Raw genomic sequence first — 25,158 nt, forward strand, 5'->3', positions numbered from 1 at the left:
CACAGGAACATATCAAGGTCATCAATGGCGATTACTCTTAACAATGGCTTTAAGATGCCCATAATCGGTCTCGGTGTTTGGCGGGTTGAAGGGAAGACCATCAAAGACCTTCTTACCACTGCAATTAAGATTGGGTATCGTCATTTTGACTGCGCTGGTAACTCATCTTGGTCACTTCAAGCCTTCATTCATAGTCAATTTTTTTTTTGAAATCTATTGTTTTATGTGAATACTACCATTATCCTTTGGTTGTGAATCATCAAAATTAATAACTTGTATAGAATAAATTGGATCCATTCATCAAAGTACTGTTCTTCGAAATTTAGTCGGACTCAGGAGTCTGTTTGATTGTCATATCAAACAACTCATTGTTGTATCCGGTTGATATTGGCTTGGTTACTCAAGTTTGAATCTAAAAAAATCTCTGTTCCTTTGCGAAAGATAACTTCATTATCACCTTCTGAGCACCATTACCCTGGGTTCTTCTTGGCACTACTATAGCTTGTTATTGCAGAACAATAGGACACTGAAGCTAGTGATGGTGAATGGGTTCATCCTTGTGAAAGCAGACCCTCCAAAAAGTCTCAACCTCACTTTGACTAGTGGCTATCTTAGCCTAATTTCATCTTCATTACATACTTCAATTTGCATTTGTCAAACAGAATCTTCAATCTTCTAAAGCCAGGAATTTTTTATGCTTTGTTATGCCTACATCGTGAACTGAGAATGAGCTCATTCTTTGGGAAGCATTACATTTTCACCCAATTTTAGAATTCACCTTTTGCATTTTCATGACCCACTAAAGTATTTGATTGGAGACTCAGAGAGACAAAATCTAGTTTAAACCAAGTTACTAGTTCTCCTTCATGGTAGGTTTTCTCTACCTGTTAAATGCCTATGTAATCTAACTAACTGTATGGCATGAAATCAATAACCACTAAGCCACTTATGATCATTAAATGGAAATCAAATAATCCAGCTCAAAGTTTAGTGCTTGTACTTAATCCCCCCCCCCCCTCTGTCCACGTGAGAATGCAGCCCCCAGACTCCACCTCCCTCGATTGACAAGATCAAAAGCTCTGTGAAGTATCAGCAGATATAAAATCAAAGCATATAATGACAGAGCATTGCAACTTTACCAGCGCTAGCCATGTAACCGAAGGCACATTTCTCTAATTATAACTTTAAGAATGAAAATAGTATCATACATTCATACTTTCTTCATCCTCACTTGACATGATTTACTCAAAAGTAAGGACCCAATCCTTCACAATGAGGCCGTTGAATAGTAATTGTAGAAGACCCGAAAGAGAGACTTTGTATGCTAAAACTTCATAAGGTTGTCACACCTGTAAGACTTCAGGCATTTTACTGTCTAGCTCGTGCATATCAATCCACCCTCCAAAAAAAAAAAGCATTCTTATCTTGGGTGATGTGTTTGCAAAGTAGTAATGTCTAACAAGTGTTTCATGCAGCTGAGTACAAGAATGAAACAGAAGTTGGGGAGGCATTTAAGGAAGCATTTCAGACTGGCCTTGTTAAACGAGAGGACCTTTTCATCACCACAAAGGTCTGTTTTATTGCAACATGGCCTATGGTCTACATTTTGCGTGTTTTTGCATTGTCAAGATTCAGCTTTATCAAAATCAATGATGGATTCTTTCCTGTATTCTTCTCTTATTACAGCTTTGGAATTCAGATCATGGACATGTTCTTGAGGCCTGTAAAGACAGTCTGAAGAAACTTCAACTAGAATATCTTGATTTATACCTTGTTCACTTCCCTGTAGCCACAAAGCATACTGGTATATTTCTGCCTTCTCAGCAATTAGATTATTATGTGCTGTACTTTCTACTTCAGTTCTAGTAGTTTATACAATAGATTATAGATCTACTCTTGAGCCAGTACATGTACCTCTAAGATTCAGTTAACTTTTTAAGTGTTCAACCAAAGGTCCCCCTTGAATAGTACAAAGCCTGAAAATTAAAGTGATCAGGGGTTCTCAATAGCCAATCGTTCTGATGGTTAGAGGAAATTATAATGTTAAATTACAGGTTCCATGCCAGTTGGGTAAAGAGTATCTGATTTAGGCGCTTTTCACACATAGAAAGAAGGGGGTGGCTGGCCCCCTCCTAAGATGTGTTGACTAGCCATGTATGTTAGATGAGATTTTATAGTTCACAGAGGAGTGAACATCGGGACATATTCCTCGGTAAAGGAGGGGGTGGATGATAAATCCGTCAAACATGGATTCTAAAAATTGACTGTTTGGACCTTACTGCAGGGCATTTGGTGAGACATGAAGTGAGGCAGAATAGGATTTGCATAGACATCTCAAGTGATTGGATACTGGGATTAGGCTAAGTGTGTGCATCTGTGTGGTTTACAAATTCATATATGTACTTAGGCTACACTCATTGTCTGAAAACTTAATCTTCTAATGTAAAATACCAGAAAGGATTATTATGGAGTCTAGCTTCCATCTCCTCTCTCTCTCTCTCTCTCCCAAGCAACAATTATAAAAAACTGAGAAAAGAAGTAGTACCAAGTAGTAGCACAACAACAACAACAGCCCTCTTACAAGGGAAGTCAGCTCATGGTGCTTATCCAAACTTATTCAAAATAAACCGACCCCATGCACTTGAATTACTGAACTATGTCATATTAGGATATCATTCCTGTAGCACAGAGCATTGGGCATACTACCCCTTGTTTTGCCACATCAGCCACCTCAGTGTCACTTCTTTGGTTCCACTGAAACAAGAAATGCATTTGAGAAATAAGGTGCCTAAGTAGTCTGACATAGTATAATACCATGGTTCCTCTGAAATTCTTCATCTACATATGACATTGGCTGAATTGCCTATTAGAGCATGGTGAAATCCCTTATTAATCAGCAGGTTCAACCCAACCTTTAGTTCCATCAACTCTTTTCTGAATTCTGATTGAATTCCCTTTTCCCCAAATGGCCCTGAGAATGCTTTGACAAAACTATTGTCTGACAGCCTTTTTACCTTTTTTCCAGTGTTATGCGTTGGAAAATTCCTATTTCTCTGACCACCAAATTTAGTATTAGTTGAATTTGTTTCTCGAGTTATGAAAGATTGGTGATTCTTCCTTCTTTGTATTGGCTATTTACACACAGGTGTTGGTACAACTGGCAGTGCTCTGGATAAAGATGGTGTGCTGGAGATAGACACTACCATTTCTCTGGAGACTACCTGGCATGCTATGGAAGAGCTGGTTTCCCTGGGTTTGGTTCGGAGCATTGGTATCAGGTACACTGACCTTTGGACATCTCCAGCCACCTTTTGATAGATGGTTTCATTGCATTTTACATCAATTAAGTAGCTGGTAATCATAGATACCCTAAAGAACAATATTTCATGAGACTCCTTCATTATGCCTCTTTCCTATGAAGTCTGAACCTTCCATTGATTTGTCCAATATCTTCAATTATCCTAGTTTACGAGTGCAGTTGAAGAATACCAAGTAGGTGAACCCAGACCTGGGTGGCATGACCCATCCATGCCTACTCCATCTCCTGACTTTAAGCTTCAATTTATATATCTTGTGGTTACAAGAATCAAACTCTGATTATGTTTATAATTTCTGACCATCATATTTATTTAGTGCAGTAACTTTGACATCTTTGTTACAAGAGATTGTTTGGCCTACTCAAAAGTGAAGCCTGCAGTGAATCAGATTGAGACGCACCCCTACTTCCAACGTGAATCTCTCGTCAAGTTCTGTATAAAGCATGGCATAAGTATTACAGCACACACTCCTCTTGGGGGTGCTGCTGCCAACACAGAATTGTTTGGTTCTGTCTCTTGTTTGGATGATCCAGTCATCAAGGTAGTTATATTATTCTTTCTTGCATAGATCAATATGTTTTTTTTTTTTAATCTGTATTTGATCCGTGTTCATCGTCTTCGACCAGGGTCTGGCTGAGAAATATAAGAAAACTGTGGCACAGGTGGTTCTCCGATGGGGTATCCAGAGGAACACTGTTGTCATCCCAAAGTCATCAAAAGCACAGAGATTGCAGGAGAATTTTGAAGTGTTTGATTTTGAACTGACCAATGAGGACATGAAGTTAATAAAAAGTGTGGATCAGAAATATAGGACCAACCAACCTGCCAAGTTTTGGGGCATAGATCTTTATGCATAAGTGGTTCTTAAGTTTTGTAGCCATGAGATGGCCCTTTGATTGAAAAATTAGTGTTAAAATAAGTAACTTTACCCGATAGAGGTAATTTAGTCCTGTGATTTTGTCTCTTTTTCTGTATTTTCCCCCCTCAGCCGATCTCTATTTGGAATTCCTAGTAGGAATAGGCAAGGGTGGCATTCCTACTTTAATTATGACTAGTTGTAATTCTGTTATTATAAATAAAGGGGCTGGGTGATCAAGTTAGATCACTCAAGCATTCAAATTCAAGGCTGTTTACATGGTATCAGAGCCACCTCTGATCTAAAGAGCAGCCTTCTCGATTTTTTTTTTGGTTTTTCTTCTCCAACTCTCTCGGCTTTTGGTTTCCTTCTTCTCCACCACTCTCGGACTCTCTATCTTATTCAGGGTAGCAAATTGAGGTGATCCAATTAAGATTTAGCTGCTGCCCTCAATGACACCTCACTGAAGATCATACAAACTCAGGTGTGATCAGAATCTGCCACAGGTTTCCTCCATACCTTGGAGATCGAGCTGCTGCCTTTTTCAAGCTGGATTTCTATTTTATTTTTTGAGATTGATCCCTGCCCTACATCATATTCAAACCTGCGATTGCTTTGCATTCAGCTATTCCTAAATTTTCTTAAATTTAGGGCTTCTTATTGGCTCATCAGAAGGGGCCAATTTTTTTAGGGTAACTTCTCCACTACAAGGGAGATACTCGATCTCAGTTGCAGCCTATTCTAATGGCTGGAACTCCTACAGTTTCAAACCCAGGGTTCTAATCGATTCTGGTACCTACCCTATTAGGGTTTCTTATTCCTTCATCAGAAGTTGCTGATTTTTTGAGGACTTATTCCCCACCCCCTGCAGGGAATCGATCCTAGTTTGAGCCAATTCTGACGGTAAAATTTGTGGGAATTTAAAAACCCGTGTGTTTTACACTTACATGATGTCTAACATCACTTCAGCTAACTCTGATGGATCTTCTCGACCAGAGTATCTTCCTTTTGCTTCTCCCACCAAACTAGATGGGACAAATTATCTAATGTGGTCAAGATCCACTTACCTTACGATTGCTGACCATGGCTACATAGGACATCTTACAGGCACTACTCCCATCCCTACTGAAGAAGGAGCTGCTCTGACTAAATGGTTATCTACTGACTCTATGGTCATGTCATATCTTATTCATTCTATGCATTCTTCAATTGCACCGGGTTACCTTCTCCTAGACACTGCTGCCCAGGTAAAGATACCTATTCACAGGTAGGGAATGATGCTCAGGTATATGAATTAAGGAAAAAATCCATGACACCAAGTAGAATGATTTATCCATCCCTCAATAGTATGCTGAACTCCACAAGTGCTGGCAAGAAATTGATCATTACTCTGATTATTAGCCTACTAATGCCACTGACATTGCTGCCTACAGAAAGCATGTTGATAAAATTAGGGTATATGATTTTTTGGCTGTCCTTAATATGGAATACGACCCAATTAGGGTTCAGATTCTAGGCAAGGATCCTTTCCCTACACTGGAATAGTCCTATGTTTTGGTTAATAGTGAAGATCGACGAAGGACAGCTATGCTTAATACTACACCTCATTATCGATCAGTCTTACACACTGGGGCTGGTTCTACTCCTTCAGTTGCTGAGACTTCTAGATCTGAAAAAACAGCAGTTAAATGTGAGCATTGTGGCAAATTATGGCACACTAAGGCCACCTGTTGGAAGATACATGGCAAACCAGCCAACTTTGATGCTAAACGTGCTGCTTGGAAATCGAAAAACAAAACTAATCATACTAAGGCTGTCACTCTTGCTCCTCCTACTGACACTGGACTATCCAAGGATGAACTTCAGGCTTTCCGTCGTATGTTACAGGCTTCTGCTGCTTCTACTACATCAACACCTGCCAGTTCTTCCACTCCTCCAGGTTCACATTTAGCCCACTCAGATATTTCTTTTGCTGGTCATTGTGCATCGGTAGTCTCCTCTCCATGGATCATAGACTCCGGTGCCACTGATCATATAGCTGGATCCTCTAGCCTCTTTACTTGTTACTCTCCTACATCTGGTAAAGATAAAGTACGGGTGGCTGATGGATCTCTCTCTTCTATCTCTGGGAAGGGCTCTATCAGCTGCTCTCCTTCCTTACCTTTATCCTCTGTTTTACATATTCCTAAATTTACTAATAATCTTCTTTCTATCAGTAGTCTTACCCGTGATTTAAATTGCAAAGTAACTTTTTTTCCTTCTCACTGTGTGTTTCAGGATCTGGCAACGGGGGCGACGATTGGATGTGGTAAGATGCATGGTGGATTGTACTTGCTTGATAATGGGAGTTCTACTTCACCACCACCTTTGGCTTCTTCTATACATTAAAGCTCGTTAGTTTCTTCTGAACTTCAACAATGGCATAACAGACTAGGTCACCCCCTTTTAGGAATATTATCCCTTTTATTTCCAACATTAGCTAAAGAATGTCATAGAAACGATTTTTTTTGTGAAGCCTGTGTTTTGGCTAAACAACATTGTTTTACTTATTCTATTTCTAATAAAAGAAGTTCTCCTTTTAATCTTATTCATTCTAATGTTTGGGGTCCTAGCCGAAAACCATCTCTCAAAGGCCATCATTGATTTTTTTTATTTTTATTGATTGTTATTCTAGGAGTACGTGGGTCTATTTAATGCATAACAAAAGTGAAGTTTTTTCTTGTTTTCAAAATTTTCATAAGATGATTCAGACCCAATACAATGCCACTCTCAAGATATTGAGGAGTGACAATGGTAAAGAATACATGGATGATTAGTTCCAACACTACCTTGCTGCCCATGGTATACTCCATCAAACTAGTTGTGTCGATACCCCAGCTCAAAATGGTGTGACAGAAAGGAAAAATCGCCACCTCCTTGAGGTGACTCGGGCTATTATGTTCGTCCATTCTGTCTCTTCCCAATATTGGGGAGATGCTATCCTGACTGCTGCCTATCTCATCAATAGGCTCCCTACTCGAGTCCTTGACTCTGACACCCCTGCTACTTTACTACAGGGTTCTTCCTCCTTTGTCATCCCACCTAAGGTTTTTGATTGTGTCTGTTATGTTCGAGATACCCTCTCTCCTGGTAAACTCGAACCCCGTGGGGTCCGTTGTATTTTCTTGGGATACTCTTCATCCCAAAAGGGATATAAGTGTTACCATCCTCCTACACATCATACCTTCACCAGTATGGATGTTGTCTTTCATGAAACTCTCCTATTATCAATCCACACCTCTTCAGGGGGAGACTTTCAGTGAAGATGTGATGGTTGACCTTCCGGTACAGACCCAGACCCGAGTCTAACTGCCTATTGATCCCACCCCTCAACCGACTATTGCTTCCACCCCTCTTCCCTCTACTGGTGCCCAACGGGATTTTCCCCAGGGGGAGAACTTAGATGATGCTGAAAATCCTATTGGTGACAATTCCCTTCAGGGGAACATGACTCCAGTCCAACACACCATTACAGAATTTCAGAAGAAAATTAATGACTCTAATCTCAAAACGTATCACAAGGGACATTCCAAATACAAGCAACTCCCATCCACTGCAGCACCAGCACCACTCCAGTTGTCGGCCCTGGAACCAGATCAATCTCCAGGTAACATATCTTCTCCTTCTTCTCCTGATTTACCTATTGCTCCTCGTAAAGGTATTCGGGCTTGTACCCAGCATCCTATTTCTCATGTAGTCTCTTATGATTCCTTTTCTCCATCCTTTCGTACATTTGCCTCTTCTCTTTCTTCCGTTAGTATTCCCCAAAATTGGTAGGAAGCTTTTACAGAGGGAAAGTGAAAAACAACAATGATGGAAGAAATGAAAGCCTTAAAAAAGAATGATACATGGGAGCTTGTGGTTCTTTCTCCAGGAAAGAAACCAGTTGGATGTAAGTGGGTGTTTGTGGTGAAACAGAAGGTAGATGGCACTGTGGATCGATACAAAGCACGTTTGGTTGCAAAGGGATTTACTCAAACTTATAGGTTTGATTATCAGGAGACTTTTGCACCAATTGCAAAGCTAAACACCGTCAGAGTGCTACTTTCTTGTGCAGTGAATCTGGGCTGGGAATTACAACAATTAGATGTGAAGAATGCCTTCCTCCATGGAGAACTTGACGATGAAGTGTATATGGACATTTCACCAGGTTTCTCTTGTGATAAAACCAGCGAGAAAGTTTGTAAATTGAAGCGTGCTTTATAAGGGCTGAAACAGTCCCCCCGTGCTTGGTTTGGATGATTTCACAAGGCAATGGTCTCTTCGGGTTATAAGCAGAGTAATGCTGATCATACCTTGTTTATCAAGAAGAATGGTAAAAAGGTAACCATCCTCATAGTTTATGTGGATGATATTGTGGTGACCGAGAATGACAATCATGAGATCACCTAGTTGAAGACTTACTTTGGGCAAGAAGTTGAAATAAAGGATCTAGGAAACCTAAAGTACTTTCTAAGGATAGAAGTTGCTCAGTCTTCTAAAGGCATATTTCTTTCTCAAAGGAAGTACATCCTAGATTTATTGACCGAGACTGGAATGCTAGGGTGTCATCCTTCTGATACACCTATAGATGCTACTACCAGACTCAAAGAAAAGGAGGGAACACCGGTCGACAAAGGTCGCTATCAAAGATTGGTTGGTAAGCTCATTTATCTGTCTCATACAAGACATGACATAGCAGTATCTGTAAGTATGGTCAGTTAGTTCATGCATGATCCTCATTCCTCTCACATGGATGCTGTTATCCGGATCCTTTGGTATTTAAAGTCAGCACCGGGAAAATGAATTCTTTTGTCCCCAAATGGCCATCTTCGTGTTGAAGCATATATTGATGCAGATTGGGCTGGTTCCTCTGATAGAAAGTCCATTTCTGGCTATTACTCATTTATTGGTGGCAACCTTGTTACATGGCATAGTAAAAAGCAAAACGTAGTGGCAAGGTCTAGTGCTGAAGCTGAGTTTCATGCTATGGCACAAGGTATTTGTGAGATGTAATGGCTCAAAGGTTTATTACAAGATATTGGTTTTTCTATTCATCTCCCCATGATGTTATATTGTGACAACAAAGCTGCCATTAGCATTGCTCACAATCCTGTTCAGCACGATCGTACCAAGCATGTGGAGGTTGACAGGCATTTTATTAAAGAGAAGTTGGAAGGAGGGCTGGTGTGTGTTCCTTTGGTGCAATCTACTGACCAACTCGCTGATGTGTTTACTAAAGGCTTAAGTGGGACGGCTTTCATCCTATTCTTGTCAAGTTGGGCATGGTTGATATTTATGCTCCAACTTGAGGGGGAGTGTTAAAATAAATAACTTTACTTGATAGGGGTAATTTAATCCTATGATTTTGTCTCTTTTTCTATATTTTTCCCCCTCAGCCGTTCTCTATTTGGAATTCCTAATAGGAATAGGCAAGGGTGACATTCCTACTTTAATTATGACTAGTTGTAATTCTATTATTATAAATAAAGGGACTGGGTGATCAAGTTAGATCACTCAAGCATTCAAATTCAAGGCTGTTTACAATTAGGTTATAATTTTTTAAAACTATGTTACCCTTTTTCTTGAATTTTTAATAAATCTGTCAAAATTCAAAAAATTTGCTGAGAAAAACATGTTGAACATCAACAGAAGTTAAGGGAAGCTTAGTTATTTGAGAGCTCTGCATATAAAGGTCCAAGTATCATCCCCTCCATAGGCATCTCTTGAATCTGTGCAGCAACCAAACACACAGTCCACATCAATGAGACCGCAATTGGGCTGCTTAAAAGGGGGCCAATTAAACGTTAAACCTTATTGTTGTTATAACTTTCATGTTATTCTAGAAGATGTTGTCTTTACATAACAGTGATTCACATGAAAGAATGGCCAAACGGCATTGTCTGCACACCAAAGTCTAAAATTGGGCTTGATATGTTAAAATACATCCATCATAATGTTCCCACTACCCAATCTTAATAGAAGTTACACACTTACACCTCGCTTTCTACATTACAAACAAGGTAAGGAAGCAAGTGAAACACAGTTCATCTCAGCCTGAAACAATAACCACCTTAAAAATATATATATATTGTTTCCCTTTGTCCATCAACTGGTTTTGTACAATAAATGATGGTCATATCGACATCTCTAATAAATATAGGGAAGAATGGCATGCCGATTACGTGGGTAGTTATCAAATTTTTGGAGATACCACCTATGTGTCTCTGCAGCTGCAAAGGTGAGATTTGCCACCTGCGACATCCAACACAAGTTTTTTGTTTCAGAGAATTTTTGAAGATGGGATACATTGATATAGAAGAGATCAGAAGAAAGTTATAAGCGTAGTAAGTTAGGGGCAGTAGAAATACCACAAAGCCAAAAAGTAGCCAAATTGTCAATTCTGAACCTCCACTTGCAACCAGAATTCCAGCATATATAACCTACATGGCAGCAGAAAAAGGATTTGAACATGATGAGATGAGAGGTCAACTTAAGCAGAAATTCAGATTATATTCCCTTTAAATTTCCATGGGGGCTCGTACTAATGCAAGAGAACAAGATCTTTTCTTTTGGACAATCATGAAAGTAAGATCGAGCGAGAGAATTACCATTTCAGATAGATAATGTGGAGAGGAAACAAATTCAAACCAATCACCATGAGGGATTACGTATTCATCTGACTTCTCTCTGTCTTCACGCAATGAGCCCTGCTCAAAAATGAAAATTTAGCAGACCAATCACAGTGAATGAATTGATAAAGAAAAGGCAAGTAAATCTGAAGAGTGAAAATCCATAGGGTATAACTTATAAGCCAGTTCATCATCATCCTTAAATAACAATAACAAGAGCAGCAACAATATTAATTCATCCCTAAAAGACAACCAAAAAACCATCAACAATGCCAATAGTGAAAATGATTATCAACCCAGGTAACTTAGGCAAGCATGGCTACATAGGACCTTGATTTTAACAATAGAAATGGGGGAAGGATTAGCTAGCCAGGTCAATTGGTCAAGCTAGGCTGTGTGGTCCCTTGATTTCAGCCATGAAGATGAATGCAATTCCAAATTTTGGATGGAATCATCTGGATTGGCAACATGTCAATTTTTTGGCCCCAAATGTCAAGGCATTTCAATAATTTTTAATAACTTACTGCCACATGGCATACTCTACCTGGCAGAAACCATAAGTAGAAGGTGACTTAAGTACATGTGGACCATTGGGGTGCCAGCTAAGTTGTCATGTAATAGATACACAACACGTGTAGCATGCAGCCACAATAATAAATGAATGCAAAGACAGGTTAACAAATTCATGTCCAGAGTTCAAGTCAGACTAACCAAAGAATGAAAAACCATCAGAAGAAGAACAAGTACATTGATCCAATAAAAAAATTGGCAGAATGACAGAAATTTCAACTGCATGTTTATCGAGTTAAACTGAATGGAAAACAGCTGGCTATGTCAGATAGAAGGGATAGTTCAAAGAACATCTAGTAGAGACACTGATAAACATAACTGAGAAGAGATGCAAAAGACTTTGAGAGATAAAGACAATAAAAACTACACTTGGCTTAGAAATTTACAACTAATTGAATGATATCTGTATAATTGATGGAATGCCCTTCATTCTGAGAAATAAAGAGCAGTATTCCAGTTTCCCATGCCTCTTCATGTCCATACCAGTGTCCATATCCTTAACAGGGCATCATGTTTCCCGTAGAGATGAAAGGAACGATCAAGATGACACAAGATTGAAAGAAACTAGGGTAATCAAGGTCAAGCCATGTAGGGTAGAAGAAATGTCTAGAGGAAAATCATTATGGAAAAAGACGATGGTTATTGGCTATCAGGCATCATTATTGGATCTGTAAGGGTCTGAAGATCAAGAATCGGTCGAGCATGTCAGAACAATTTGAAGAAATAAATAAGCAAGTAATCTTATACTTCTGAATAATTTCAAGCAGTGGCTGCAAGCAATAATTGAGCTCAGTTCAAACCAGCAAAGATATCAGGCAATCCACCAGAAATCTGGGGATGAAGTCGGTTGTAATGAAAGTGAAACGATCTACTTTTTTCAGGAAAAAGAAAGCAGTGATCTTGAGCTGGAGAGAAGGTTATACCTTTGCTGAGTGTAAGCAAAGTGAAGGAGTAGGAGATCAATCTAAAATTATGTACATCCATGATGTGACTGGATTTTCTCAGTTGAAGGATAGCACAAACACCATGATCCAAAGAGGTTTCTCTCGAGGAACAGTTGCCATCAATGACAAATCTTTATTCAAATGACCAATTTTATGTCCCACACATACAGTGAACTCGCAAATGCAGACAAAAAGATTGACAACCAAAAAAGAAACTCCTAGATTCTCTAGTCTTCACATACCCTATTTAACCCAGAATATTGCGCTGGGGCCTATTGTACCAAAAAGATTGACAGCCAAAAGGTAGCAAAGATCATAGCAGGATGTAACACTTACAAGAATTGAATGACAACGGCTCTGATGAATTCCACCCCAAATAAAAATAGCCGCACCAATCCACTGGCACCATCCAAGCTTTGTAAGAGGCTTCATGTATCCCCACCAATCAAATTCAATTTTAGGCATGTGATCCCGACCATTAACAATAAACTCAGCCATGTGATGAGCAGCAAAGCTCAAGACCTCTGGCACACAAATGCTACAAAGTGATAGTGGCGCAGCTGCATAGAAACTAGCTTTTTTTTCGGTGGAGGGGATAATGAATCAGTAAAACCCCAGAAAAACGTAAGTTTATACAATTATACCGGAACAGAAGAAGATAAAAACTGGACCTGACCCAAAACAAACATACAATTCATATATGCTTCATATGATATAGTGTATCAAAGCAAACCAGACAAGCAGAGCCTCACCCAAACTGGATCATCTGATCTCTGGTAAAAGATAGTTGCAGTCAGACAAAAAAGATAACCCAAAGACCAAAATAGTGTGGCCAACGCTTGGATTTCCTACAACCCAAAGTTAATACCATCTGGACTTCAGATCAATAACATTAAATGTTCCAAGTAACCATGCATCAACTTTCATTTGGATATTATGTTAATTATACAATTCAATGGCCAACGTCACACTCAAACAGCAACTAGGCATGAATTTGGAGTGCCAACAGTATCAGCAACTAACAAATTTGTTGCTAACCATAAAGCAGAGTTTATGTGTACCAACTAATAATAACTATATACTATTACTGTACTTAATACTTTCTATATCAACAATATGCTGGTTTAGTACCAACAATTTTAGAATGATCCAGAGCCTCCTTTAATTTGTCAATTTCTCATGTAGAAAAATCTGAAACAGCCGTTGGATGTGTCCCCACCAATAATTAGCTTGAATGGGTCATTCCAACCTTGTATTGTTTGTTATATCTTTCGTATTCATTTGAAGTTTTTGAAAAGTTCAGAAAGCTCCTAAAAATACCAAAGACATCAAATGGCTGTAAGTTCTGTGGGAAACAGACCCATCTACAGTCCTATGACCCAAGGATTAACCTGGCTTTTGGTATTTTTGCACTACCTTTTCCTCTTTTTGCAGTAAAAAAATTGTCATCTGAAACCCCCCCAACAAAAAATAAATAAAAAGGAGAAAGAAACCATGGGATTACCCCTTATGATCTATGTATTACCAAAAGGCAGAGTACCTTTTGTGCATGTTGTTATGTTCCCATTAATTGCCAATAAAACTGAACGACAACTGCTATAATTCTAAAACTGAGAAACAAAAGATATTTAGCTCAGTGATCTAAATCAAAGGTCCAGCCTACATAAAGACATAAAAGAAGAAAGCGAAAAGGGGAAATATATGAAAATTGATGACAGGAAGAGAGAGAGAGAGAAACTACCAAATTACAGAACTAATTCTTCTAAGATTGGAAAGTGATGTAATTTAGGTGCCTCGTTCAATGCTAAATTATATTATCTACCAAACAAAGCAACATATTATGAGCTATAGACCTACTTGCTCTTGGATTCTGTATGGCTATGACCAGCCCGGTAGATGTTTACATTGTATGGTCTAGATACTGGTGCTTGTATTCATGAGAATACCACTTTTTATGGTAAATTCTCCCCTTTTAAACAGGGAAAAAGTACTGTATAATAGGGCATATATTAGGCAGCACCTCCTAACACAATAATTTTGGTAGTAGGGCTCCTAAAGTAAAAGGCATGCATACATTTATACTCTAAGGTGTTTAGTTTGTGGGCCATTGAAAATATCTTGTAAAAACAAGTCCTGTCAAGTCACCTTGACCAGCAGGACCATTTTGGAGGGCAAAAACATAAAAAGGTCAATTCATGATTGAAAAATCTATTAACTGTTTCTTTATCTAGATTAGGTAATAACTATTATGATACTACTATTACCATGACTGTTTCCACTGTAGGATTTGTGTATCGGCTCTTGGTGAGCTTAGAAATCCTGTTTGTGTTTTCGCAGTGGTTCAGCTCTGTTTCGACTAATGATTTCTATGGGTTTCTCAGCAAAATATTGCCTTGGCCTTTCCAACTCGAGAGTGAAGAGGAGATTCAGGTGAAAGAAAGCAATTCAGCCTTTCTAAATTCCTTTCAGAGTTTTCCAGAGCACTTTCCAGCCATCACAGCCCAAAACACAAGGCTTTGAGTTGGAGAAGCCAATTTATACAGCTCAGAACACCTGGCTTTGAGTTGGAGAAACTAATTTAATGTGAATTTACCATATCTACCCCTTCATCCAAATGAATGCAAGTTATGTTAAGGGGTAACCAAAGTAGGGTTACAAATTCTATTTTACAGATGAACCCTTTATTAATAACCACAGTAGAAAAATTAATTATATGTAACAACTTTAGAACAGTGAAAACCAGTCATTTCTGTACATCATAAGAGGAACTTCCAAGACAATATTAGACATATTAATGAACATGAAATGTACAGATTCTAGAGTGCAAAGGGTGCCATATTTGAATGACACAGTGCAATGTCCAAAAAATGAATTGTATTGGAAATAATTTATTTAATTGAGATCACAAAGCAATAAAAATCTTTTTAAGTACCTCAAAGAACATGTTCAAACAAATAATCTATGAGAAATGATCATAGAGGACAACTAGGAACATCTGTTATGCTCTCTCCTCCCTCTGCCCACCTGTTAGAAAGTGCACATGGCGCAAAAATTCATCGATGGGGTGTTTACATAAGCACACTAGGTCTATCAATGACCCTAGATCCTAATATATTTCTAACCCCACACTTCGGAAAAAGATGTGTAATCAAAGAGTAGAGGATGCAAATTGCACTGTTAGAAGCAATACTTCCCAAAGCCTGTAAAGTCAGTATATTCAAAATTGAGAGACACGGAAAATGGCAGGTCCAGAGGAGGGTAAGAGTTGGAGAGATTTCTGAAACTTACAAAATACCAGTTAAGTAGCCTAAAATGTGCATCCGAGCTGAAGGGCTGTAGTTAAAAACATGTACTGTCTCATAAAGGCGTCTCAGGACTTGAACTTCCATCAGTAAAAGCAAAAACAAGGTTTTCCATATCCTGTATCTATGTTTTAGAGGAGTTGAAGGAGGCTTGTGCATGGAAAATATATGTGAGCCTCCAGTCAAGTGGCTTGCAACTGTAGAATAATGAAAAGACTCAGAACTGAATGGCACCATCCAATACGCATAGAACCAAGTCATAAGTAGCAAAACTGTTGTCCATGGCACAGCCACCACGTAAAAATGCAGGAAGAACCTCTGCGGAACAGTAAATATCTACAATGAAACAAAACAACAAATTAGAGAAGGTTCAATTCAGCGAATTTAGTGGCACTGGCAAAAATGGATTTTCTCATACAAAAGGAAACATTTCCAATTTCAGATTTAATTCTCAATTCATTCATTCAGTCATTTGTTAATCGCAGTCTTACCATTAGTTTTGTTCATACTTATTATTTCACATTTGCAATAAACATTGTACTTTCATGACAGCCTCCAAGTAACTTTCTTTCCCATGATGCCCAAGCAATCACACTTCCACAGCCTAAAAAACACTAAATTATTTATTTAATTGGGGGGGAGGGGGGGGGGGGGGGGTAGGTATTTACTCGTGTATGATAGTGTTTACAGCTAACCCTTTTTTTCTCCTTTTGGTTTCCATGATTTGATCAGCCAATCGGACTATAACAACCGTGAATCATAATTTCGAATGTAAGACCCACAACGGTTCAGGAATGACAAGTTAGATTCAAGTTGCTCACTGCCCTGGTGACAGAATTGCATAAATGCCAGAAGCAACATCAACATAGCTCAAAATATAAAAATTGACTCCGGAAGGGCGGGGGACATTGAATTGCTTAAAATTCTGGTGCACTCACTCGTGACGAAGATGGCATGACCTTCCCTCTGCTCGCGAATGTCAATACAAGTCGATGGAAGGAACTGAGACGAGCACAAGGGAGCGAAGCCACGAGAATGGGCAAGATTGCCGCGATCCACGCTGCTCTCAACAGCGATTCTAGTTCAATCTCCATTATACAAGAGTTGCTTCTGATAGGGAACACTGAAAAAGGAGATAAGCACAAAGCCATAAAACCCTAGTCTCAAATTTTGAAGTCGAGGCACCCCACCATGACAGCAGCTGATAACTCATGTAGGTAGAACTTTGTAATTTTGTACTTGCGCAGCTGACGTGAACTCTAAGCAATTCCAGACGTGGAACGACGAACTTCAGGAGCCTTTGCTCTGCCTGCACTCCTGGAATCGAATTCGAGTTTTGAGAGATGGATTAGATTTCCAATTTTACTTATCAGTCGTCATTTTCTCTTAATCTCGTACGGGAGTGCAGGGAACAGGAGGCAAATCACGCAACAGATTTTTTATTTTTATATAAAATAAAGGGTGAATGTTCTCTGTGCTGGGACGTAGGCTGCGCCAGACACATGGGGGTGGGCGCACGATCACCCTGCCCCCTAAGTGGCAAGCCCATGTGTTTGGGCACCCTGCGCTGCGGCACAGAGAACATGAGCCCTATAATAAAAAACTAAGATAAATTTCATAGATTTACTTTTTCAATGTCCTCCCTAATCATATGTAATCTTCTCAAAATGACATCTAAGAATTAATGACAATGAAATAAATAAATCCATATATGGTTTTAGTGCCATCACAAAACAAGTTTATAGAAATAAAACTATGGTCCATTAGCCAAAACCTCTATAAAAGAAAATATCACTAAAATACATCAAACTACAGCCATAAAACTTCACACAATAACATGAAATATACCATTTGAAAGGGTACTCATAGTTCCAGTACCTAACTGGTATTTTGGTATGGGTACCATTGGGAATCCCGTCTCAAAACCGTCCCATCCCATTTATTATTTGGTACCAAAATCAGATCCCAATGCCGTCTAATTTATTAATGGGGTGATCCGATACTGGGTTTTAGCAAGACGGTTCTGGGACGATTCCCAGTTCTAATCCCAAATTGACACCCTTAGGTGTGACAGTGGAGGTTACCTCAAATATAAGCAATTTGCCATTCATTAATACAACTAATACCCTTTTTAAAGGAGAAATCAATATATAGTTCGTTTATATTAACATTTTATACGTCAAGCCAATAGTAGAAAACGAGAGAAAAGAATTTTATGATCTTGATACATTATATAAGGGGTCCTCACATCTTTAATTAGAAGATATAACAGAGAGAAGTCATTCATTGTGAGAGAGAATGTACTACACGCAATCATGCCCTTCCTTTTCCTTCCTCGTAATATTAGACTTTACTATAACATATACTCCCTTTCCCCTAGCTTTTAATTGACCTCAATGTAGCATATACTTTTCTACCAAAAAAATATTTGTGTAGTCTTTAAGATTGAACCTACATTGTGAAACCTCTAGGAACCTTCTATGTTGATCAATAAGCTCACCATTTCATTGGCCTCCACATTGGCATCATAGAGAATCCTTGCCCTTATTTATTTTTTGGTAATTTTATGCGTATGCTAATGAAAATGCAACTTTTTTTTAGAGAGAAAGAATGCTATCGTGTTGCGTATCGTACGCTAGCGTCTATCTGTGTCTATTTATCTCCTCCCCTCTTATGAAATGACATATCTATCCCCTATTATAAGAGGAGAGAGATAAACACAAGAAGATGCTAACGTATGCTATTTCTTAGGCTCCCCCCTTTCTTTTTTCAAAGATATCTTTAAGCTATAAGATTTGTTTCTTGGGCATTTAGAAGTTCATCTCTCTATTATGACCTTCAAGGTATGCTTGAAAGAAAATAAGGTGCAACATGAATCTTTTTTTTTTTTTTTTTCTCCCTTTTAGGGGTTTAAATATTCAAGAAATGTATATTTTTGGGGTACTGTCGCCTTTAAAAGATAGAGGGGAAATGGTTTTTTTTTTAGAGTCGCCATCTAGATAAGGGTTTAGAACCCATAAATGTCTTTCCCTTGCATCAGGGAGAATGAGCTCCAATGGATAAGGTTTTGATCTGCCCAGATCTTTGGAGAGGTTCAAAGTTACAGATTGGAAAGATGTTAGGCACCCAGTCCGCCCTGTCAGTGGCCGGGACTCCTTCTATGTAGACCACTCCTAAGCTTATTAGTCCTATATACTAGCAAGTATAGTAAAACAATAAATTTAACATAATCTAGGCATTTAGGTTGGAAATCATATAAAACATGTGAAAGCATGTCGAACTAATATACACATGATATAAGAAGAATATGGTGAAAAAAAATATATATACATGGGGAGACTAAACTTTGACATAATTTTGCCAATTTTCCTACATATCCTTACTAGGGATCAGGTCAAATGTAGTTCAAGCAATATGTTATCTACAATATTAAATGCAATATGTATGTCATGGGGAAAACTTTTGAAAAAAGGCGACAATATAACATGGTATTCAACAGTATTTTCAAAAAACCTGGTAGCACAACAGGGTACAAAGATAGGATTTTGAAAAAATTGGCATTATAACGGCGTATCGAGGGATTTGAAAATGTACATATATGTATACTATGTTATTCTAACATCATAATAATACGCATAATTTAAAACCCAGAAAGGAGCCCCCGATTAGGGGAAATCCCTAATTAGAGTACTTAACTAGTTTAATTATCTATATTTAATTAAACTAATTAAATAAAGAGGAGAGAGAAAAATTAATGTTTTAGCAAGAAAGGCCTTGTAGACTCGGATCCGGCTCCTCACCAGGGAGCTCAGTGCCCAAGGAATGCCTGGGGGCATCCAACGATTGGGTTGTACCGCACACATCTCGGCGCATGCATAGGGATGTGTGCGGCACAGCCCAATAGCTGGATGCCCCCTTGGCGTGCTGGGCTCCCTGGAGAGGAGCTCAATCCTATAGACTTAGTTCTACATAGTTCTAACTTCCAATGCTCTTGTTGTGATCACGGTGGAATTTTGGCTCTCAAGGGGCATTTTGGATATTACTCTTTTTTATGGAATTTTCTAGGGTTTTCTCAGACTATGGGATTTTGATATGTGTTGAAGGTGATGAAGTGTATTTTTTGGAAAAATTACAAGATTAGACAATATTGGGTTTTTTTTACAAAACTAACCACCTGCTAATTAGTTTAACAGAATTAGACAAAGTTGAGTTTAGATTTGCGAAACTAGTCAGAATAGTGTTCTTTCCTCAACGGTGAATGATTCTTGACGGTTTTAACCTTTTGATCAACATGGCTGGTGTCCTTCCCCAGCAAGGCTGCAACCCCTTCCAGCCCTACCCGTGCTACAACCCAACCACCGTACCCCCACTCCACTTCCCAGCCACCTGCGACCTCCAAATCCTAGCTCCCCATCCCTTGTTTGTTCTGGCTATGGGTGCAGAGCTTCAACATGTATTGGAGCTTCACAACTGACAACAAGCTCAATGAGGCTCCCATGGTTTTCTTTCATATGTTGCTGTGTTAATAATAACCAGTGAATCGACATGGATCATAAGGTTAGGGCTTTCATTAGTTTGGGTTCTGCCAGTGTTAAACAATTGTGGCATAACTAGAGTGTCGTTGTTGCTTGGTATCCTTGCTTCTTTAGGCCCGATAAGGTTAGGGCTTTCGTTAGTTTGTAATTTCCCCTTCATCTTTCCAGATTCACATCGAATTACAATAACTTTCGAATCAATCTATAGAAAGGACTAGGCCTGGAATCACCATAAAAGGGCTCCGCTAAAGAACCCCAAATAGATTGTGCAATGTGAGAGGGTGAGAAGAAGTTCTGGGTGACTTGCATCTCAATCGCAAAGTTTTCTATTTCACCAGCTACATAATTTGATTACCTGGAATCATGTTTAATAACTCAATCTTCAATAAAAGACTAGATCAGAATCTTCTTGAGTTTTTCATTACAGAATTGAGTGGATTTGCAGGAAGAAGAAGAAACGGTGTTGTGACGGGAGGAAGAAACAACCACCAGGCCCTTCACTATCCTCAAGGGTAAATTTGTCCAAAAATAGGAAGGAATACGGTAGTGACTTATTTTGTAAATCTAAACTCAACTTTGTCTAATTCTGTTAAACTAAAGAGTAGGTGGTTAGTTTTGTAAAGGAAAACCCAATAGTATCTAATCTTGTAATTTTTTTATTTTTTTCAAATGGACAGCCCCTATTAATAGGTTTCAAAATGGTTGTCATTTTAGGTAATTTTTCAAAAGGTGGCACCACCAAAGGTGTTTAGTGGCGTCACCCGAAGGACTGTTTGCTGGAAAAACCGTGATTCCTTGAAAAAATTGTTTGTTTTTTCTCACTAATTTTCGGATAACGATTTATGGAGATGGTTCATTTTTTTTGATGAAAGTGTGTTTACCACACATCAAAGTCAAAAGGTTAACCAACTTTTAGGATCGTGAAATGGCGGATATATACAACACACACTATACTCACACACCCGATGTAGGACTAAACCCACACACTATTTTTTGTTTTTTTTGATGAAAGTGTAATCACACAAACCACACACCAATCCCAAAAGGTTAACCAACTTTTAGGATCGTGGAATGGTGGATATACACAACACACACCATACTCACACACCCGATGTTATGGACACGGTTCATATATCGTTGGAAAGATATTTTTGAATACTATATAATTATGCAGATATTGGCCCAATTTTGTTTTCGATAATATATTCAAAACTATACTCGAAGGGGGTCACGTAAAACATGTATTTTGATGAAATAATGGCAAAATAGTGTCTTGTTCACACCAAAATTTAGATTTGAACTTAAAATGATAAAACAGAGTTATCTTAATAATTTCAGTCAATTCTGGAAAAGTTATGCCACCCAAATGATCCAGAGGCAAAAGTCATTTTATACCATACTAATTCTTAGAACAGTGTCAGTCTCAATCCACCATTGTCAGGAGGATCCTCTAGGATGACAAAATTCAATGTCTATAGAGCTGGATTGGATTATGAGAGGATTTTAGGCACCGCTAGTGTGGGGAAAACCCCCACACCTAAGGTTTTAGTTCATGGTATCCATCAATGCCAATATCGATACAGATCAATCATATCAGACCAATTCCAATATCCCAAAAAAATTATTTATTATTATTATTATTATTAAAAAGCCTTCTTTTTTTTTATTTATTTATCATATCGGCCGATTTATGTCAATCAAACTGATACGATACCCACACCACACCAATTGTGGTACAGGAATTGGTTAATGGTTAATCAATAAAGGGCTGACATGGTGATGAAGGAGAATCATATGTGAGAGCAGAGTGACATTACATAGGACTTGGCTCCTGTTCAGCACTCTGCCCGGGCTGGGTTGAGGCAGTCTTTTCACATCTCACTCTGTCCGACGCTGCATATGCAGCCCGGGCAGGGCGCTGGACAGGATCTTTTTGGCATTATATATGACTACATTTGTATGTGAAAGCGCGTAGGGTAACATTACCCTTGGGATATAGAATATATATATGACTATATGAGTTTGTTCCTTTATTGGGTCTCATTCTCCTCGGGGAGTCTAAAGTGTTTCTGCAATGTCTCTAGCGTGGCAAAAAAATTCTCTTTAGAAAGGGTTTACCTTTTGAAGGAGAATCCTAAGAAAATAAGAGAATTGAGTGCATGAAACAGAAACAAATCAGAAACCTATATCCATACACAGAAAGATTAGACAGAAGAGGTTCCACTCTCTCTTGGCCGGTAGTGTTACTTTTGATTAGTATTTCTTCTTGCTGTGGGAAGAACGGAGGAAACGAAAAGAAGCCGCATTTGGAAGGGTCATATACCAGAATGAAAGAAGCTCTCTTTATTACAACTTACAAGAAAAACACTAAACATGGAAACCATATGCCGTATATATATATAAAGTATCTGTGATCGTTCCTTCGAAGTTTAGAATTCCTATAATTTGAGTGAGTTTAATCCAGTTGGGGCTTGAGGTGTTCGAGTGCCGAGTGGGATATCTCATATCAGAGTCTCTTTGCAGTTGTCTATCTTTCCTTTCTTCTTCTTATTCTCTGTTAAGTAAGCTTTGATTTAATGAAATTTCTTTGTTGTTTTCCTGGGTTAAGCTAATGAAAAAAGAGTTTAAAAAGAGACAGTAAGACACCATCACACATGATCACATGATCATAACTTGGTATCACCCGCGGTCCCAGAACAGAAATTGATCCGTGATGAGAATCCCCTGTCCTTATTATGTTAAAGAGGAAGAAGAAATTGAATCCCCTATAGTTAATGAACAAAGAGAACGACCCAGTACCCACTCCACCCTCCTCCCCCACTATTGAAAAAAAAAGAAGAAAATTTTCTACAAATACTTACATTGTTACTAATTTGATTCACTGCTTCATTTAGTATCTCCAAAGTGGAAAACAGAGTGAGAGAGAAAGAGAGAAACCCAGAAAGGATACAAATCAACAGCCACAGATTCCAACTCCCAACCTTGTTTTCTTACACGCGTCGTCTATTTAATTTATATAACTCCAACCCCTTCTCTCTCTCCTTGTGCTAGCCAGAGCAGAGGAGCAAGAAACAAGCTTTAATGGCTCCATCTCACATTCTCTGCTGCTACGTCTTATTCTTCTTCTTCTTCATTCTCAATTTCATGACCGAAGCAGCTCCAGGTGTTGGCCGATGGGAATTACTAAAGAGAAGCATTGGGATATCAGCTATGCACATGCAACTGCTCAACAACGATCGTGTCATCATCTACGACCGTACAGACTTCGGCGCTTCCAATCTCTCCTTACCCAGAGGCAAATGCCGTGACGATCACCATGACCAAATCCTCAAACACGACTGCACCGCACACTCTGCCGAGTATGCCGTTCTTACTAATTCTATACGACCCCTTATGGTTAAAACTGATGTCTGGTGCTCTTCCGGCGCTCTCTTCCCTGACGGCCGCCTTATCCAGACCGGTGGTTACAACGACGGAGAACGTGTAATCAGAATTTTCCGGCCGTGTAGTGGTTGTGACTGGGAGGAGATACCATTTGGACTCAATGCCCGACGCTGGTACGCCACCAATCATGTGTTGCCGGACGGACGTGTCATCGTAATTGGTGGTCGCCGACAATTCAATTACGAATTCTACCCGAAACCAAAATCGACTAACAGGGTTTTCTACTTACCATTTCTAGCGCAGACCAGTGACCCATATGAAGAGAACAATCTCTACCCTTTCGTTCACCTCAATGTGGACGGAAATTTATTCATTTTCGCTAACAATCGAGCAATCTTGCTCGATTATACCAAGAATTTTGTGGTGAAGACTTACCCTGTTATACCAGACGGCCACCCTCGAAACTACCCAAGCACGGGTTCCTCTGTTTTGCTTCCATTAAAAAATTTACAGCAACGATCGGTGGGAGCTGAGGTTCTTATCTGCGGTGGAGCTCCACGAGGATCGTTTCGTAAGGTTAATTCATCAAGGATTTTCATCGAAGCATTAAAGACATGTGGGAGGATCCGAATTACTGACCCGAAACCAACTTGGTTCATGGAAACAATGCCATTGGCGAGAGTGATGGGAGACATGATTTTACTCCCCAACGGACATGTTTTGATCATCAACGGAGCAGTAAGAGGGACTGCCGGGTGGGAGGATGGTAAAGACCCGGTGTTCAATCCGGTTCTATACCGACCCGATAATCCACCTGGGTCTCGGTTTGAAATCCAAAACCCAACCTCCATTCCTCGTCTTTACCATTCTAGTGCAATACTACTCCGTGATGGCCGAGTTTTGGTCGGAGGAAACAATCCCCATAGATTTTACGACTTCGCCGGCGTTCCTTATCCGACGGACTTAAGCTTAGAAGCATTCTCACCGGCGTACTTGTCGTCGGAAAATTTGAAATTCAAACCAAGGATTATCTCTCCGAAGTCACAAACGAAGCTAAGTTATGGGCAGAGACTGGTAGTAAGGTTCTTAGTTTCGGGTGCTGTGAATAAGAAGAGGGTATGGGTGACAATGGTGGCTCCATCTTTCACGACACACTCCTTCTCCATGAATCAGAGGCTTTTGGTTCTGGGTGGCGGAAATGTGTTGGCGGCGCCGCCACCGACGAAATTGGCATATGATGTTGCAGTGATTACTCCAAATTCAGCTTTCTTGGCACCTTCTGGGTATTATCTTCTATTCGTGGTTCATCAAGAGATACCCAGTGAGGGGATTTGGATTCAAATCCTATAAAATAATACTGTAGTTTTGATTTGAATTAATAACATTTCAATTTTCAACAAGAACAAGATGAAGAATATAAAATTTTAATAATAATGTAATAGTTTGTCACTATATGATGGTGTAGTGTTGGAGAATGGAAAATAGAATCATCACGGGCAAGAATTATGAAGTCTTACTCTATAAAATTCAACGTTCACGGGTCTGTTCAATTTGATTTTTTTCCCACACTCAAGCAACCAGAAAAAAAACCTTTATCGTC

At 39.1% G+C, this 25,158-nt stretch overlaps 3 protein-coding genes across 3 annotated transcripts; 2 read left to right on the forward strand and 1 right to left on the reverse strand.

Annotated features, from left to right (window-relative positions):
* On the forward strand, positions 1–4,185 carry LOC122657652 (NADP-dependent D-sorbitol-6-phosphate dehydrogenase-like). The gene is made up of 6 exons (XM_043852422.1): positions 1–157; positions 1,476–1,570; positions 1,687–1,804; positions 3,146–3,278; positions 3,639–3,858; positions 3,944–4,185. Exons 1-6 carry the CDS (start codon positions 25–27, stop codon positions 4,172–4,174), a joined length of 930 nt encoding a protein of 309 aa, XP_043708357.1. The 5' UTR covers positions 1–24; the 3' UTR covers positions 4,175–4,185.
* Positions 4,186–10,199: 6,014 nt separating this feature from the next.
* On the reverse strand, positions 10,200–16,833 carry LOC122660512 (polyprenol reductase 2-like). Its single transcript, XM_043855849.1, has 6 exons — positions 16,578–16,833; positions 15,626–15,975; positions 12,674–12,908; positions 10,803–10,901; positions 10,563–10,634; positions 10,200–10,446 (listed from the first exon to the last, which is right to left on the reverse strand). Exons 1-6 carry the CDS (start codon positions 16,788–16,790, stop codon positions 10,342–10,344), a joined length of 1,074 nt encoding a protein of 357 aa, XP_043711784.1. The 5' UTR covers positions 16,791–16,833; the 3' UTR covers positions 10,200–10,341.
* A 6,442-nt stretch (positions 16,834–23,275) lies between these two features.
* LOC122657821 (aldehyde oxidase GLOX1-like) lies at positions 23,276–24,929 on the forward strand. Its single transcript, XM_043852614.1, has one exon. It carries the CDS (start codon positions 23,319–23,321, stop codon positions 24,906–24,908), a length of 1,590 nt encoding a protein of 529 aa, XP_043708549.1. The 5' UTR covers positions 23,276–23,318; the 3' UTR covers positions 24,909–24,929.
* Positions 24,930–25,158: the final 229 nt, after the last annotated feature.

This window comes from Telopea speciosissima, chromosome 4, assembly GCF_018873765.1.
Source record: "Telopea speciosissima isolate NSW1024214 ecotype Mountain lineage chromosome 4, Tspe_v1, whole genome shotgun sequence".
In the NCBI taxonomy this organism is placed as follows: domain Eukaryota; kingdom Viridiplantae; phylum Streptophyta; class Magnoliopsida; order Proteales; family Proteaceae; genus Telopea; species Telopea speciosissima.